Source organism: Oenanthe melanoleuca, chromosome 23 (assembly GCF_029582105.1).
Source record: "Oenanthe melanoleuca isolate GR-GAL-2019-014 chromosome 23, OMel1.0, whole genome shotgun sequence".
Lineage (NCBI taxonomy): Eukaryota > Metazoa > Chordata > Aves > Passeriformes > Muscicapidae > Oenanthe > Oenanthe melanoleuca.
The window spans coordinates 2,442,635-2,458,048 of NC_079356.1; the positions used below are offsets into that span (position 1 = coordinate 2,442,635).

General features: G+C 49.3%; 1 protein-coding gene across 4 annotated transcripts; it reads left to right on the forward strand.

Annotated features, from left to right (window-relative positions):
- Positions 1-581: 581 nt before the first annotated feature.
- INPP5B (inositol polyphosphate-5-phosphatase B) lies at positions 582-15,356 on the forward strand. 4 transcript variants are annotated; one of them, XM_056509092.1, is made up of 22 exons: positions 582-1,042; positions 1,140-1,219; positions 1,745-1,842; positions 2,206-2,235; positions 2,712-2,822; positions 5,325-5,415; positions 6,267-6,437; positions 7,815-7,916; positions 8,297-8,411; positions 9,018-9,134; positions 9,435-9,622; positions 10,082-10,193; positions 10,343-10,452; positions 11,320-11,455; positions 11,934-12,044; positions 12,667-12,829; positions 12,983-13,218; positions 13,408-13,521; positions 13,863-13,947; positions 14,218-14,345; positions 14,566-14,677; positions 14,930-15,356. In XM_056509092.1, the coding sequence occupies exons 1-22, from the start codon at positions 986-988 to the stop codon at positions 15,052-15,054; spliced, it is 2,592 nt and encodes an 863-aa protein (XP_056365067.1). In that variant the 5' UTR covers positions 582-985; the 3' UTR covers positions 15,055-15,356. The 4 variants fall into 4 exon arrangements, with proteins under 4 accessions (XP_056365067.1, XP_056365066.1, XP_056365068.1 ...); XM_056509091.1 differs by having other exon boundaries at positions 594-1,042; positions 5,322-5,415; XM_056509093.1 differs by lacking the exons at positions 582-1,042; positions 1,140-1,219; positions 1,745-1,842 and adding an exon at positions 1,975-2,068 and having other exon boundaries at positions 5,322-5,415.
- The last annotated feature ends 58 nt before the right edge of the window (positions 15,357-15,414 follow it).

The window sequence follows — 15,414 nt, forward strand, 5'->3', positions numbered from 1 at the left end:
CATGAAACACACATCATCCACCACAGCCAGCCCTGCCCACGCTGCAGTGAGAGCAGGGAAAGCACAGCTCAGCCCTTGGGGTGTGTGTTTACTCTGTGTCACTGTATTCGTGTCAAGGGTTCTTCTGTCTCAAAACCACGGCCCAGCACCACAATCCGTGTCAGCGTTTGCAGGCTGCTCCCTTGTCCATTGGTGGGCAGGGAGGGACTGGGGGAGTGGTGTGGAGCTGTCACTGACCGACACCACTCAGGTTTTCCCTGTTTTTCGACCTTCATCTGTGCAAGGAGCTGATTTAGCCCAAACTCCATCTCCACAGTGCAAAAGGCTCTGGTGATATTTTACAGCACTTACTCCCACACTCCACATGAACTGATTTGAATAACCCGGCTCCTGTGCTGGGTCGTCTTGAAATTCAACAACAACAACAACAACAAGAAAAACAAACAAACAAACAAAACCCTCAAGGCGCTACTGAAAATAAGAGCATCTCGCGCTTTTCCGTGGAAATTATCCTTTCCAATATCTGCCGACCCGAGAGGTTCCCCCTCAGCCTCCCTTTCCTTCCGGGAGGGGCCGGCCGGGGGCGTGGGGTTTGTCCGGAGGAGCCGGGCCGGGCTGTGCCGGGCTGTGCTGTGCCGAGCCGAGCTGTGCCGGGCTGTGCTGTGCAGTGCAGTGCCGGGCCGAGCTGTGCTGTTCCGGGCTGTGCCGGGCTGTGCCGTGCCGGGTTGTGCTGTGCTGCGCCTCCTCCGCATCCCGCCCGCAGGATCCCGGCCCCGCGGGGCCAGAGCCCAGGCAGAGCCCAGGCAGAGCCGAGGCAGAGCCCAGGCACAGCAATCCCGCCGCCGCCGCGCTGAGCCCCGTTATTTCCGGAGCGCAGCGGTACCGGGGCGGCAGCGGGGGCGGCCCCGGCGCTGGGATCCGATCGCGCTGCGACAGCCGCCGGGAGAGCCTCGGGCAGCCGGCCCGGGAGCTCGGCCAGCCGGACATGGATCAGTCGGTCGCCATCCAGGAGAGCCTGGCGGAGGGGGCGACCTGCCGGATCGTATCCTTTGATCGGGCTGTCCCCGTCCCCTCCGGTTTGTCGCGGGCGATCCCCGCTCCCCGCCGCTGTCGCAGCGTTCCTTGACCCGCAGCCGCAGGCGGTTCAGGGCCTCCTGGCGTCCGGGGACAGCGTGGAGAGCCGGCTGCTGGGCCTGGTGGAGCGCCGCGGGCAGCACGCGTGGGTGCCGCACGGAGCGGAGCGGGGCGGGCGGGGAGAGCGCCCGGGGGAGCTCGGCAGCCCCTTGGAACCCACCCGGGGGCTTGCCGGGCTTTCCACCCTTTCCATCTTTCCGCCTTTCCACCCTTTCCATCTTTCCACCCTTTCTATCTTTTCCACCCTTTCCACCCTTTCCACCCTTTCCACCTTTCCATCCTTTCCATCCTTTCTATCCTTTCCATCCTTTCCACCTTTCCACCCTTTCCACCAGGGTGCAGTCCTGCAGGCAGCAGTGGTGCCTTGATGTTATGGGTGCTCAGTGAGAAGCCACAGGCCCATGAGCTGCTCTGCCCTGCCAGAAATGTGAACACGTTTGAGTGCTGGGGTGGGCAGGTGGGTGGGCGCTTGGCTGAGGAGTTATTTTGGGATTTGCATGAGGCTGTGCTAGGAGGTGCTGCTGGGTGGGATGGGGACTGTGCTTGGCTGGGGTCTGCAGACGTGCCAGAACTGAGGAGCTGTGCCTCCGTGTCTGCTCTGTGCTTGCAGGATCTATGTGTACACTCACCGGCGGATGGCCATCACAGCTGAGGACGTCTGGCTGGAGAGAGTGATCCCCATCACAGACGGGTTTGCAGTGGAAGAAGGTACTGACACACTGTGGCCAGTTCCAAGGAATGGGATGAAGGGGTTTGGAGTCCAAATTCTGCTCTTCTGCTTACTGAAATTTGCAGTCTATTCTGCCTTCACATTTATTCAACAGTTTGTTATCCTTGGTGAAACTTGTGCATGGCATGTCATCTGTGGCAGGGCCCTGTGAGGACCAGAGTACCTGTGTCCCTCCAGACCCCAGCCACAGCCTCTGCCCAGCAGGTTTGTTCTGCCCGACTCTGTCCTGCAGGGAACGTTTGGAGTTTGGAGAAGTTGCCGAGCTCAGTAACCTCAAAGTATCAGCGTGGTCTGCAAATCTGTTGCTTAGCTTTCAACTGAACTTTGTTTTGCTTTTGCAGTTGTACTCGACAGTGACCTTCACGTCATTGGTGAGTTCTGTGGTTGCTTTAGTGGCTGCATTACAGGTGCTCTGGGCCCTGTGCCAGCTGCACACTGGGGCAGGAGTGGGGGGTTCTTGGCCCCAGGGGAGCTGACTGGGGAGGGACTGTGTCCTGCGGCTCCTGGGGGAGTTGCCGTGCTGCTGGCCATTGTTTGCTGCTAATGAGCATTGCCAGCCCCATTCCACCAAAGGAACTCATTTTCCATATGCTTTCAAACTGCTACTGGAAGATTAATTATGGTTCCTGAACAAGCAGAATTATTTTATAGATATATATATATAAATGATGTTTTTATATTTTAAGTGGCATTCTCGTGTAAAATTTTGGAAAGGAACACTGTAAGATGTTGCCAAAGGCTGCGTGCTTGTGCACACCCACTGTTGTAGAGCGGAGAGACGCTCAGTTCAGTTTGTGAAGGTTTGCCAGCACCCACAGGAGTATTTTCTTTCTCCCGATGTGCTCAGGCTCGGACGTGACTGTCCAGATCAGCTCGGCAGGCGATCGGCTGACGGTGCAGCTGCCGTTCGGCTCCCACACGCGCACCTTCCTGCAGGAGCTCAGCAGGTGCAGCCCAGGTACGCGCTCCTCTGTCGCGATATGGCCGAGCGGCGTTGTCCTCAACCCGCTCAGCGCCGTGCGTGGCGCTTCCAGCGTTTCGGGGGCCAGAGGCCGAGCGGGTGCGGCTGCCGGGGGCGGGTCGGGGCGGGCGCTGGGGCCGGGCCGGGCGGCGGCGGCGGCTCCGGGCTGCGGCGATGTCCGCGGGCGGGCGGCCCCGCCGAGGTGAGCGCGGGGGGCGGGCGGGGGGCGCTGCCCGTGCGGGGGGCGAGGCGGGGGCAGAGCCGAGAGCCGAGAGCCGAGCGCTGCCGGAGCTCCGCGGCGCGGCCGGACGGCGGCTCCGGGGCGGGCAGCGGGCACCGGACACCGGACAGCGGACACCGGACAGCGGACACCGGACAGCCCCGCTGGGTTCCGGCCGCCGGCGCTCCGTGTTTGCCGCCCCGTGCCCGCCCCGCTCTTCCGGCGCCTCCTCCGCTCGCTCCGCCGCGTTTCCCGCTTTGCAGAGTGCGCAGGAGTGTGAGAAGATTCGGGGCTAAAGCGATTCCTGTTGGTCGGTGTGGGGTTCAAAACCTGGCTGTTGGCATTTTGCTGTACCCCGCTGCGTTTAGGCTGAAGGCTGATTTAATTCGCCCCTTTGGAGGCTGAGCATGAGTCCTGTTTTACCCAGGAGACATGATACGTTTTCCTGCTCTGCTATAACCTCACTGCACGTTTTTAACATTAATGCCTTTATTACTGCTCGAATCTCATTTAACTGCAAATCCTGTGCAGCTGAGATCTCCTATAATCTCTGCATGTTGCTCTCTATTTCTGTGCTCTGTTCAATTATTGAACAAGGTCATTATTCCACTTCAGAGTGCTCTATATAGATCCCTCTAACTACAGGAATCTATGGCTAGATACAAATTTGTCTAAAGGAAACAGCCCTCTTCCAAAGCTAATCTCCTTCTTAGGAGAATCCTACCTAAAGCTGATTTCTCCCCATGAGGTTAGAATGCAAGGTGTGATGTATAACTCTGATCTTTGGATCATGTAGCAGCTGTGTCAGCAGCTCACACGTCCCTCCATTCTGCAGTAATGCCTTTTGCATGCTGGCATGGACCCATGGAAGTAATAAAGCCTGGGAATCTGCTCTTTTCTTGGCACAAAAGTAACCATTGTCCATTGAGGTGAAGGTTCAGGTTGGTTCCTGACACTCACTCTCAAGGGATGTTGCATGGTTGTTACTGGGAGAGCTTGCAGAGCTCCAAGGAGCAGTAATTGAGTTCTCAGTGCCCATGGAGAAATGCTGTGTCCAGGTCCCTGGGCCCACACTTCCCAGGGCATCTCTGAGTGCTCTGCTCATTCTGCTTGACATGAGCTGTGTGATCTGCAGTGAGGTTTCAATCATGTGCACTTCTGTGTCCAAGCTCTGATAAATCCTCTTACACAGTCTATTCTCAGAAGGCTCTTGGGCAGAAGAGGTTTTCCAGGCTGAGAATGTGGCCACTTTTGCCATCTGGTTTCTATCCTGAGGGCCTGGGTGAAGCACTGCAAGTTCTATTTCTGTTTTGCTCCCTTGTTCTGCAGAATGTTCTGTGACAGCAATAACATCTTAATTTTTTCTGGGTTGTGTTCACTGGAGGAGAAGCTCAGCTGAATGCCTAGAACCCAACAGTCTTAACAATTTCTACATCATCATTAGATTTGTGTGCTAAGGAGCATGATTTTAAGATTGCTGGCTTTGCACCAAGACCTCCCCCAGAATCCTGTTGTTTTTTTTTTAACTGTTATTTTGCAACTTGTAGGAGCAGAATATTGTAACTGAAACAAAATGCTGAAAGACTGGTCAGATTTTGCTAAGGTAGTGTGATGTGTTTAGTGTCACTCCTGTGGTCAGTTCAGTTTGTGTGGTAACAGCCCTGTTACTGTTTTAGGAAAGTGCTTTGAGGCAGATGTTGCTGCTGAGGCTCAGTGGGTTTGTGGTGTGGCTCTTTATGGCCCTGAGCCTTGCTGGGTACTTACAGATAGATAGAGACCCTTTAAATGGTGGGGTTTGTTTATTATTTCCCCTTTTCCCCCTTTCCTTTGTACTTCCTGTCTTGCTTCAGAAAGGAAAAATCTGCTATTAACATAAATTTTTCAGATTCCTGGGGTAAAGCCCTGGATTTTGTGCTGCTAAGTCCTGCTTCAGCTTAGCTGTAAGGAAAGCCAGCAGCAAGTGCTCCCACACAGGGGACAGTGGTTCTGCTGCTCTCTGTGGCTCCTGTCATTTGTTCCTCTGCAGGGGAAGCTGCATCACTGCAGAACAGTTGGGGTCAGAGAAAGCTAAATCTGTCAGATAGCTGAGAGAGAGACTATGGGGTACTTTGTTTTTCCACACAAATCTAAATTATTTTCTGCCCACAGATTTTTTTTGCTGGTGTTTACATAAGCACATTGATAAATTGAAGAACACGTTGTGTTTAAAGTGAAACTTTTCCTTGTTTTTTTTTTTTTTTGTTTTGTTTTGTTTTTTTGTTGTTTTTTTTTTCCAGAAGCAGTTGGCTCTGAAGGTATCAAACAAAATGGAAAAAAAGCTGCAGTCAGTCAGAGCTCCAGCCAGGACAGCACTGACAGAGGTGCTCAGAGGTGAGGGGATCTGGAGCAGGAGGTGACAACTTTTTGAGAGGAGAATCTGCAGGTTCTAGTTAAGAGAGAAAAAAGTTCATAAGCACTCTGTCAAAACATGAGTGGAAATTCCATTCCAGTCCCTCAGACACAATCCTTCCAGTGCCCTGTTTGGGCATATTTTGGCTTTTTAGTGGGACAGGACCTGCTAGCATTGTTTATTTTGAATTCAGAGAGCTTTGGCTTGGAGCCACCGTGTCTCATAGATACACTCTTAAAATGTTACAGCTTCATTTGGCAGTTCCCAGGACTTTGTGGACCCTGATGGAAATCAAGTCTGTCCTTGGCACTGGTTGCTGACCTTAAATTTGTACCATCCCATTGCTGCTGGGAATTCCCAAGCTGTGGCATTACTCCTTTGCAAAAGGAGTTTGCAGGGCCAGGAGGCACAAAATAAAACCTCCATCCACTCTGGGCAGAACTGGAAGATTTCCACCAGAAGGCTTTATAAACAAACACAGTTCTTCATTCTCTGGCTGGGGTCAGAAGGGCTGAGCAGAGGGAGATGAGATTTCCCTCCAGCAAGCAGGGAAGTTGTACAGGTTTTGTATCATTTTCCAGGTGTAAGGCCTGCTCTGCATCAACAGGCTGCCCCAGCATGGTGAAAACCATTTGTTATTTTAGTTACTTAAACTGGTTTTGTCTGGAAATCTCAACCCTGCTAAGAAATGCTCCTTCTTGGCTTGTCCCAAATGTTACCTGTCTTAGTAAGCAGACAGAAAAATGTGGATTAAGGCCTTGGTGGTAGAAATCTGCTAGTTGGGGTGTGGGGATAGCCTGGGCTTCATCTGCAGTTTTGCTTTCATTTGCAGGCAAAACAAACTCAAGTCTGAATTGAGAAGTGAGCAGGTTCGGGCCTCCCGTGTCATGGCTTCCAACAAGGGCTCGATCTTATCAGAACCAAAGTTTGGACTCAGAGATACTATTGTGAAATCTCAGCTTCTGCAAATGGAGGACTCCTACACACACATCCAGAACTACAGGTAATGATCATTCCTGAGAATGATTTTGTGGGTTGTGACTTAGCATGGTCTTTATTTCATCCTGTGTCCCCACAAACAGGAAATTCTGTAGAAAATGATGATCCATGCTTTCCAGAACAGTTTTCTTTCCACGTTTAGGCATGAGAGGAGCAGAATTTCATTCATGTCTTTATCAAGACTTGCCTCATGGTTCTTGTGGAGGAAATGGCCTTTTTGAAATCACTTATTTCTGTGCTTATTTTAGACAATGCATCAGCTCTGTGCACTCCAACCCTCTCCCTCTCCATTTCTATCCACTGCTTGTCCATGCAGTTGTTCCAATAAACTCATAAGAAAGAGCTTGAGTGAAATATAAAATTAGGACCTAAACTTTACTGTGTTTGAAATTGTTTTATGCATCTCATTCTATGAATTTATAATTTCAAACTGCTGCTGCACAGCTGTAACCTTATTTTTGTTTTTTTCTTTAACACTTTGTATCTGTGTATAACAATGTGTCCTTCTGTAAAAATGTGTCTGTAAAGGTTCAGCTGTAGTTAAATCATTTTAGGGATTTAAACTTTGTCACATTTCCTAGCAGCATGTTAGTTATATGGAACATTATTTAGCTGGTTAATAGCAGTGCTGTTTGCTGGTGTCCTGCTTTGATAGGTATCTGCCAATAAAGGCAGAAGCTTCTCTTTGAAATGGAGAATGTAAACCCCCTCCCTCCAAATTATCATCATTTTGAAATTAAGGGGCTCTCAGGCAAAGATATGGGATTTAGGAATAACAGTTCTTTACTAGGAAAATTAAAATAGAAATGCAGTATTACACAGAACAATCCCAACCCTGCCAGAGTCAGAATCCAAGCTGACACCCGTCAGTCAGTCAGGGTGTTGGCACAGTCCCATTCAATGGTGGCTGCATCCTCCTGCAGGGGCAGATGTGGTTCAGCTGGAGCAGTGCTCCTGGAGAAGGTGCAGTTTCCTCTGAAGCTCCAGGGATGATGTGGAAAGGTCTGGTTTTCCTCTGGAATCCAGTGGGAAGAAGGTTCCTTGGTGTCCAAAATCTCAGTTTTTATCTGGGTAGGAAATGTTTGGCTCCTCCCCTGGCTGAAGCATCTCCCAGTGGGATGATGGAATTTTATCAGTCATGCCCTGGGACTCAGTGGCCATGAACAGGAGATATCTCCTGGAGGGAGGATGGGCTGTGGGAAGATAAAGATGATTGCCCAGCTGGTTTAAAGATGGCCCATTAGCAGGTAATATGTGCCAGGAGATCAGGGTCACTGCCCCACCTGGTTTAACAGTTGGGGACAGAATTCACATTTCTGGCCACACCAGCCCAACACAGGCTGGGCTCTGCAGCTCTGGGGCTCTGTCACTGTCTTGGCAGGGTTTTTGTGGGGACGTACAACGTGAACGGTCAGTCGCCCACGGAGAGCCTGCAGCCCTGGCTGAGCTGTGATGCTGAACCTCCAGACATTTACTGCGTGGGGTGAGTGCTTGTTCCTGCCCATCCTCACAAAGCTGGGCTGTGCAGATCTGTCACCCAGAGGAGCTCAGCCAGGACACACAGGAATGTTGGCACCGCTGCAGTGGATTGCACAGCTGCAGGGTGGGTGTGCCCACAGCCAGTAAGGGCTGTTGGTCTGGTAGGGTTTGGCCTCTCAGTGTTGCCAAATCCTTAATGCCACTTGATGTAACAATGACAGTAATTTAGCTTTGCATTTAACATGCATCTACGATTAGCATAACTGAATTTGAGTTTTCAGTTATAACTTTAGTGTGTATAAGCTGGTTTAGTTCTTTCCCAGAGGAGGGGTTGCAGAGTTATAAACAAGTGCATGCATCCATGGGTTCCTTCCTCTGACACAGTTTCCAGGAGCTTGATCTGACTAAAGAAGCCTTCTTTTTCAATGACACACCGAAGGAAGAAGAATGGTTTAAAGCTGTAACTGATAATCTTCATCCAGATGCCAAATATGCAAAGGTAAATGTGACTTTTGGGGAGGTTTGAGTGTGGAATCATTTCCACTTGGCTCTCTTTTCCCTTTGCTTTCTCTTGTTCCCAATGGCTGTGTCTTCAGAGGCTGTGCAGGTTCTATAGGGAGTGTTTCTGTGCAGGGAGGTGAGGCAGGGACAGGATGGGAAACAGAGCCAGCCTTCTCCACGTAAAGGGAGCTCCTTCTGTCTTGGGGAAGGAGAACAGCAAGTTTTGTACCTTCTTCCATGTCTGGAAGAACTGCCTGCAATGTATGGTGGAATGAATTGTGAAGGTATTTTGGTAGGAATACTGCTTGTTTTTAGCTCCTGCTCCATAGGTCTGCTTTGTCTCTTGTCCCTGTTGTTGAAGGGAATCTCCTTCCATGAGTATGTCTGTGCTGTAGCTCTTGCTTTGGGCTTCAATTTCCTTCACTGATGTTGCTCCCAGCTCCTTCCTGGGCTGTGCTGCTGGGGGCCTGTGCACTGTGAGCCCTGCTGGTGCACTGGATGATCCTGAAACTTTCTTTTTGGTGGCCCATGTTATGGGTGGATGTGCCTTCTCCCAGCCAACCTCTTCACTGCAGCATTGAATGGACCAGGGGCTCTTTTTCAGGTGAAACTTGTGCGGCTGGTGGGGATCATGCTCCTGTTGTATGTGAAGGCAGAGCTGGCTTTGAACATCTCCGAGGTGGAAGTTGAGACTGTGGGGACTGGAATCATGGGGAGAATGGTAAGAATGGCAAGTGTGCATGAGAAGGGTGAGATTTGGAAGAGCTCCCCTCCTTGGATGCAATGGTTATTCCTTCAGCTAAGGGCTGTCTCTAGAAGCAGATATTCCTATCCCCATGCCAGCTCAGGGCACTGCAAGAGGGAACTGCCAGGTGCTCTCCAATGTTCAGAGCAGTCATCACTAATTGGGATTTTCAGCCTATTCCTTCCTCCAGAATTAAAGCCTGTCTCCAAGTCTTCTGGCTTGTCCACTGCTCTGCAGTATAAAATTCTGACCAGTGTCTTTGTCTTTCTGTTTCAGGGTAACAAAGGTGGTGTTGCCATCAGGTTTAAGTTCCATAACACCAGCGTGTGCGTTGTCAACTCTCACCTGGCAGCTCACACCGAGGAATACGAGCGGAGGAACCAGGACTTCAAGGACATCTGCTCTCGGATGCAGTTCTGCCAGTCAGATCCAAATCTGCCTCCTCTCACTATTGGCAAACATGAGTATGCTCCCATCTACCTGTGGGCACCATGGCAAGGGCAAGGGAGCACTCTGTGACTGTGCTGGGGTTCAGGAGGGGATCCAGTGGCATAAACATCAGCTGGTGGGGCCAGAAAAGCTTTACCTGCTTTGGGCAGGGCTCACCCACACAGTTCTGACACCTTATGCTCTCCCAAGCCTTGTTTTATTCTCAAGCCTGGAGTGGGGATGGGGCAGGAATAAGCACTGACTTGCCCAGCTGTGGAATTCAGGCATTAAGGGATAGTGACAAACATGCAGAACAGTGATTAATAATGGCAAAAATAGAAAAGGGAGCTTCTCTTTTAAGTTTCCACTGTTGTTTTTCCTGATGAGAGCAGCTCACCAGGGGGTTGCCTGTGATGGGGAGAGGCCTGGAGCTGCAGAGTGGAGCTGCTGTCTGTGGCCATTCTGTGCACATTCTGGTGTATATTCCCTTCCAGTGTGATCCTATGGCTGGGGGACCTCAACTATCGTCTGGAGGAACTGGATGTGGCAAAAGTGAAGCAGCTTGTAGAGGAGAAAGCATTTCCAGAGCTTTGCCAGTATGACCAGGTACTGATTCTCACCTGCCTGCACATGGTGCTGAGGGTGCTTGGTACAAACCACACAGCTCCTGTGCTCAGTGTCTCCCTTTTACTCCATATGGAAATTGTGCTTGGGATTATCTAAAATTAAAGTTTTCATCTTTCCTTCTTTTGTAGCTGAAGAGGCAAATGAAGGCAAATGCAGCCTTTGAAGGCTTCACAGAAGGAGAGATCTCTTTCCAGCCAACATACAAATATGATGCTGGCTGTGATGACTGGGACACGAGGTACAGTGATTGTCTCAGATGTGATGCTACAAATGGCTGATGTTATCACCGAAGGAAGTAAAAACAAGGCTAAAAAATATTGCAGGTCTAATGGCTGTAAATAGGAACAGCTCTGAGATTATTTCTGGTTCTCTCCCTTTGCTCCAAAATTCATCTCCTGTTTACATCTATTTACATTGTTTTTCTCCCACAGCTATTTGTCAGATACTCCTAATATTTTTTTTCCAGTAATAATCCTAACAGGTTTTTCTGAGAGGTGTACAAAGTTAATGAATCCTTTAATCTAGTTCAATTATTTTTTGTCTGGTTTGTTGGGTTTTTCCCCAAGTTAAATTTTTAAGATCTCATTTTTGCTGATCTCTCCTGTACCTGCTCAGGTGAGACAAACCAGGGTTGACATGGAGTCAGCTGTGCTGTTCTTCAAAAACCTGTGAGAGCCATCCTTCTTGTAATACTCTATACACAGAGCAGCTCATCTTGTCTTAGCAAACCAGGAACTCCAGCTGCAAGTGCAGAAATTAAATGTGTGCAGCAACAAATGCAAACTTTAAATGTAGAGCCTGAGTTTGTATTTTTCATGGCTCTCATGTCAAAAATACCTGAGTATTGCTTTGTATGTTAGTTGTATCTTGCACCTTTGAAGAAGTAGGAAGCAAAGCATGAGCTGGAGATACTTTAAAGTAGACACACAAACTTTTTATATCTATTCAAAGCAACTGTTAAAAACACCACATTGACAGAGAATGAGCTCCAGGCTGCAGCAGGAAACCCTGATCTCTGGGTGAGCACTGTTCTGCCCTGTGTTGCTACTGCCTCTCAGTCATGCCTGGAATTGTTGATTTTTGTGGTTTTTTCCCTCTGTTTTAGTGAGAAGTGTCGTGTTCCAGCATGGTGTGATCGGATCCTCTGGAAAGGGCAGAACATTGCCCAGCTGAGCTATCGCAGCCACATGGCTCTGAAGCTCAGTGACCACAAGCCAGTGAGCTCTGTGTTTGATATTGGGGTAAGGATGTCAGTGCTGGGAGAAGTAACTCTGCTGACCTCATCCCCTGGGTGCTGATTTCTCCCTCCTGCTTTTATGGTATCCACAGAGAACAATGGCTTGAAAGGGCTGGATCAGATATGGAGATGGGATTGTTGATCACAGTGAGCAGGGTTTGTGTAAATGATACTGCAGTTAAGCTGGACAAGGCCTGACTATCTGTCAGTGTTCTTTGGGAACACAGTAGTGTGTTGTCATACTTCTTGTTTTTTCTGAGGGGAAAAAAAAAGGTTGATCTAGTACTGACTGATCTACTTGTTACTTATGGCAAGATCCTTTGGGATCATGAGAGGATCTTGGAGATTAGTGCTCCAGGCAGCTCTGCTCACTCCCTGTGCTGTATACTCCAGTGTGCTGCTAAAATCAACTTACTTCCCATGTTTCCAGCTGTCCTGCAGAGGCAGTCAATGCCAGCTGGTCCAGTGTGTGTCCTTTTCAGGTGAAGGTTGTGAATGAAGAGCTGTATCGAAAAGCCTTTGAGGAAATAGTGCGCTCCCTGGATAAGCTGGAGAATGCCAACATTCCCTCAGTGACACTGTCCCGCAGAGAGGTAGGCCAGGGTCATGTCCCAGCTCTCCCTGAGGGAACTGAGCAGCCCTAGACCCCAACAGTAGAGGATGGATCCTAAACCCTTGGTTCTGGTTCCAAAAAGAAGAATATTTTGACTTTCAGCTGCTCTCTTTACAAGCCCTATGAATCTTTGTTCCTATTGAGATGTGAATTCCACCCACAGTCCAGGGCTAAAACACAGCGTGTGTCATTCCCTGAGGTGGGAAGAGAGAAAGTAAAAAGGTGGTTTGTGACCCTTGCTCTGACTTGTGCTTTCAAACATAAAATGTAAAGTTGTGAGGATCTGGAGAAGGTCACAAACCAGCATTTGCTTTGTGTGTTGGGGCTGTAAAGATAAGCCCAGGAGACATCTGAGGCTACAGCTATCTCATTCTCAACTTTATTGTGGTTATTTGAGGGCAGCATTTGTTTAAAAGGGCCCCTTGACAAAAAGGACTTTGGCACTCAGAGTAAGTGTGATCCTGTGCAGTCCTGGAAGAGATGGGACTGGGAGCAAGGGGTTAATCTAGTTGTCTTGCTGCTTAATAATTGAACCATAGGCCAGGAATTGCTGCTCAGCAAGGTGGAATTGGCTGATGATGTTGTCTGACATTTGTTTCCAGATCCATTTTGAGGATGTTAAGTACATGCAGCTGCAGGTGGAGCGGTTTACAATCCGCAATGGCCAGGTGCCCTGCCAGTTTGAATTCATCAGCAAACCAGATGAGAACACCTACTGCAAGGAGTGGCTGACTGCTAATCCCTGTAAGGGCTTCTTGCTCTCAGGTGAGCTCCTGGTTTGTCTCCTGTTAATGAGCTGATATTGTTCCCTTTTGGCTTAGTTCCCTCTACACTTCTGACACTGCTGTGCCTGCTTGCAGGCTGCTGGTTCAATACTGGTTGTCACTGAGTCTGGGTTTTTTTATCGTCTTCTGGCAGATGCTGAGATCACAGTTGAGCTGGAGGTGTTTGTTAATAAATCAACAGCTACTCACTTAAACTCTGGAGAGGAAAAACTTGAAGATATCTTAGTCTTGCACCTTGTCAGAGGGAAGGATTACTTTCTATCTGTAACAGGCAACTATTTGCCAAGTTGCTTTGGGTCTCCCATCCATACACTGTGTTACATGAGGGAACCAATCCAGGACATGCCAGCAGAAGCCATTCGGAGACTTGTGAGTTAAAGACAAGAATCCCTTCCAAACACACAACAGCATTAAAACTAGATGCTAAAGCCTGTCTGTTATTATTATCAAGTCTCAATTCTCAAGTATAACCTTTGTGAAATATTTTTGCTGCGTTGAATAAGAACTTGGCTAGCTACCTTTTGTTTGTCTCCCTCCTGCCCGTCTGCCCTCCCTCAGACCCTGATGCCAGTAGACATGAGTGATGATCCTGACCAAGCTGAAAAGCCCATGTGCATCCCAAAAGAGCTGTGGATGATGGTGGAGCACTTGAATCGCAACGCTTCCCAGCAGGTTGGCACTGGAAACACAAAATGAGGTGTTTGCATGAGGTTAAGTTTTGAAGAAGATACTGGTAACAGCAGTCACTGTGAGCTCCCAAAGGCCATGGGAGATAAGTGGTCCTGATGCCCCAGTTGTAGTGTTTGGTGCCAGTGACCATGTCTGTGTGTCCAGGCATCAGCAGTGCCCTCCTGCACTGCTCTCACTGCAGTGCCACAGCTTTCCTAGAGCTGCTCGTGCTGATTTGGGTGATAACCAGTTTGGAGAGACTTTACAGGCAGATTACAAGGACATTGTTCTGTTTACCCAGAATTATTCTATTTTCCTTGGACTGATAAAGGTTGTCTTTGCAGGAGGACCTGTTTCAGCAGCCAGGCCTGAGATCTGAATTTGAGCAAATCCGGGACTGTTTGGACAAGGGAATGTACGACACTTTGTGTATCCTTTTGGACTGATGTCCAGGGAGGTCCACTCTGCCAGAGTGCCAAAACTGAGAGAGGTTCTCCTGTGGTAACTGAGCTCTGCATTTCCTCATGGCAATGTCGGTGAATTACACAAGTGCCCAAGTGCTAACAGCAGCAGCCTGTGTGGAGGCCAGGGGATTAACCCAAAGCTGTGAGCTCTGAGAGTTTGGGACACCCAGCCAAAAGTTCATCCGTGTTTCAGCCCAGGTGGTGCTGTGCTCTTCCTTAACCCTGCTTGGGTCAGTGGGCAGCAACCACTCGGTGGCAGAGGCCCTGCTGCTGTTCCTGGAGAGCCTGCCCGAGCCTGTCATCTGCTGCAGGTTCTACAGCTCCTGCCTGGAGAGTGCCAGCAACTACGGGCTGAGCTGCCAGGTACTGCTGCCTCCCCTGGGCTCCTGCTGCAGAGGGAGGGAGGCAAACTGCCCTCTGCTTCACCAGTCACTGGCTTGTGCCTTCAGCAACTTAATCCTCTGTTAATAGAAATGATCTGGAACTGGTGCTTCTGTTGGCACCAGCAGATGGGGATTTGGGAGGCAGGTGCAGCTGGGAAGGTGTGTCTGCAAAATAAATGTTGGTGTTTTTCCCTCCTCAGATTATCTCTGAGCTACCATCGTGTCATAAAAATGTGTTTCGGTATCTGATGGCATTTCTACAAGAACTACTGAAGAATTCAGGGAAAAACCATTTGGATGTGAATATTCTTGGTAAGGCAAGCAGAATAACCCCCTGTTCAGAGGGGCAGCACAGTTAGGGTGACAAAACACACCCGAGTGAAGCTTGTAGTGCTTTGAACCTTCCATTATGAATAATCCAGATAAAGCAGGAGTCAGGGAAAGCCACCCAGAGATGAGGGGCTCAGCTTTCTCCTGGCTCGCTGTGAAGGCAGGCACTGCTCCCTGGGCTGGCATGGCTTTGGTATCCTCTCCTCACTGTGTCCCTGTGGCTTTTCCCTGCAGCCAGCGTGTTTGGTGGCTTGTTACTGCGGCCTCCTCCTGGCCACCCCTCGCCTGACATCGCTGCCAAGAGGAGAGCTCAGCAATTCATCCACCAGTTCCTCGTGAGAGAAGATGATTTACCATGAATATCAGATGCACTTCATCTTTTAGATATTGAATTACTGTAAAAATATTTTTTTGTACATTATACTGGCGCTTTTTTTTTGATATCACAATATTTTATACAACCTGTTGCTTTGGAATGCGGAGATCAGGCATGTTTGACACCTGATTATGCTGTAAAGTACATAAAATTTCCCAATAAGCTGTATGTAGACAAGTTAAAAAATACGAGAGCTGATATTTACACTGTATTTTTATTTAACTTGTTAAAACGTCGGGAGTTTTTAAGTCCCTGCTATTTAAATAAAAAGACCTGGAGGCCTGAGCCCGCTGTCGCCGAGAGCCGTGAGGCGGCGCTGTGCTCCTCCCCCTTCCCGTCAGCC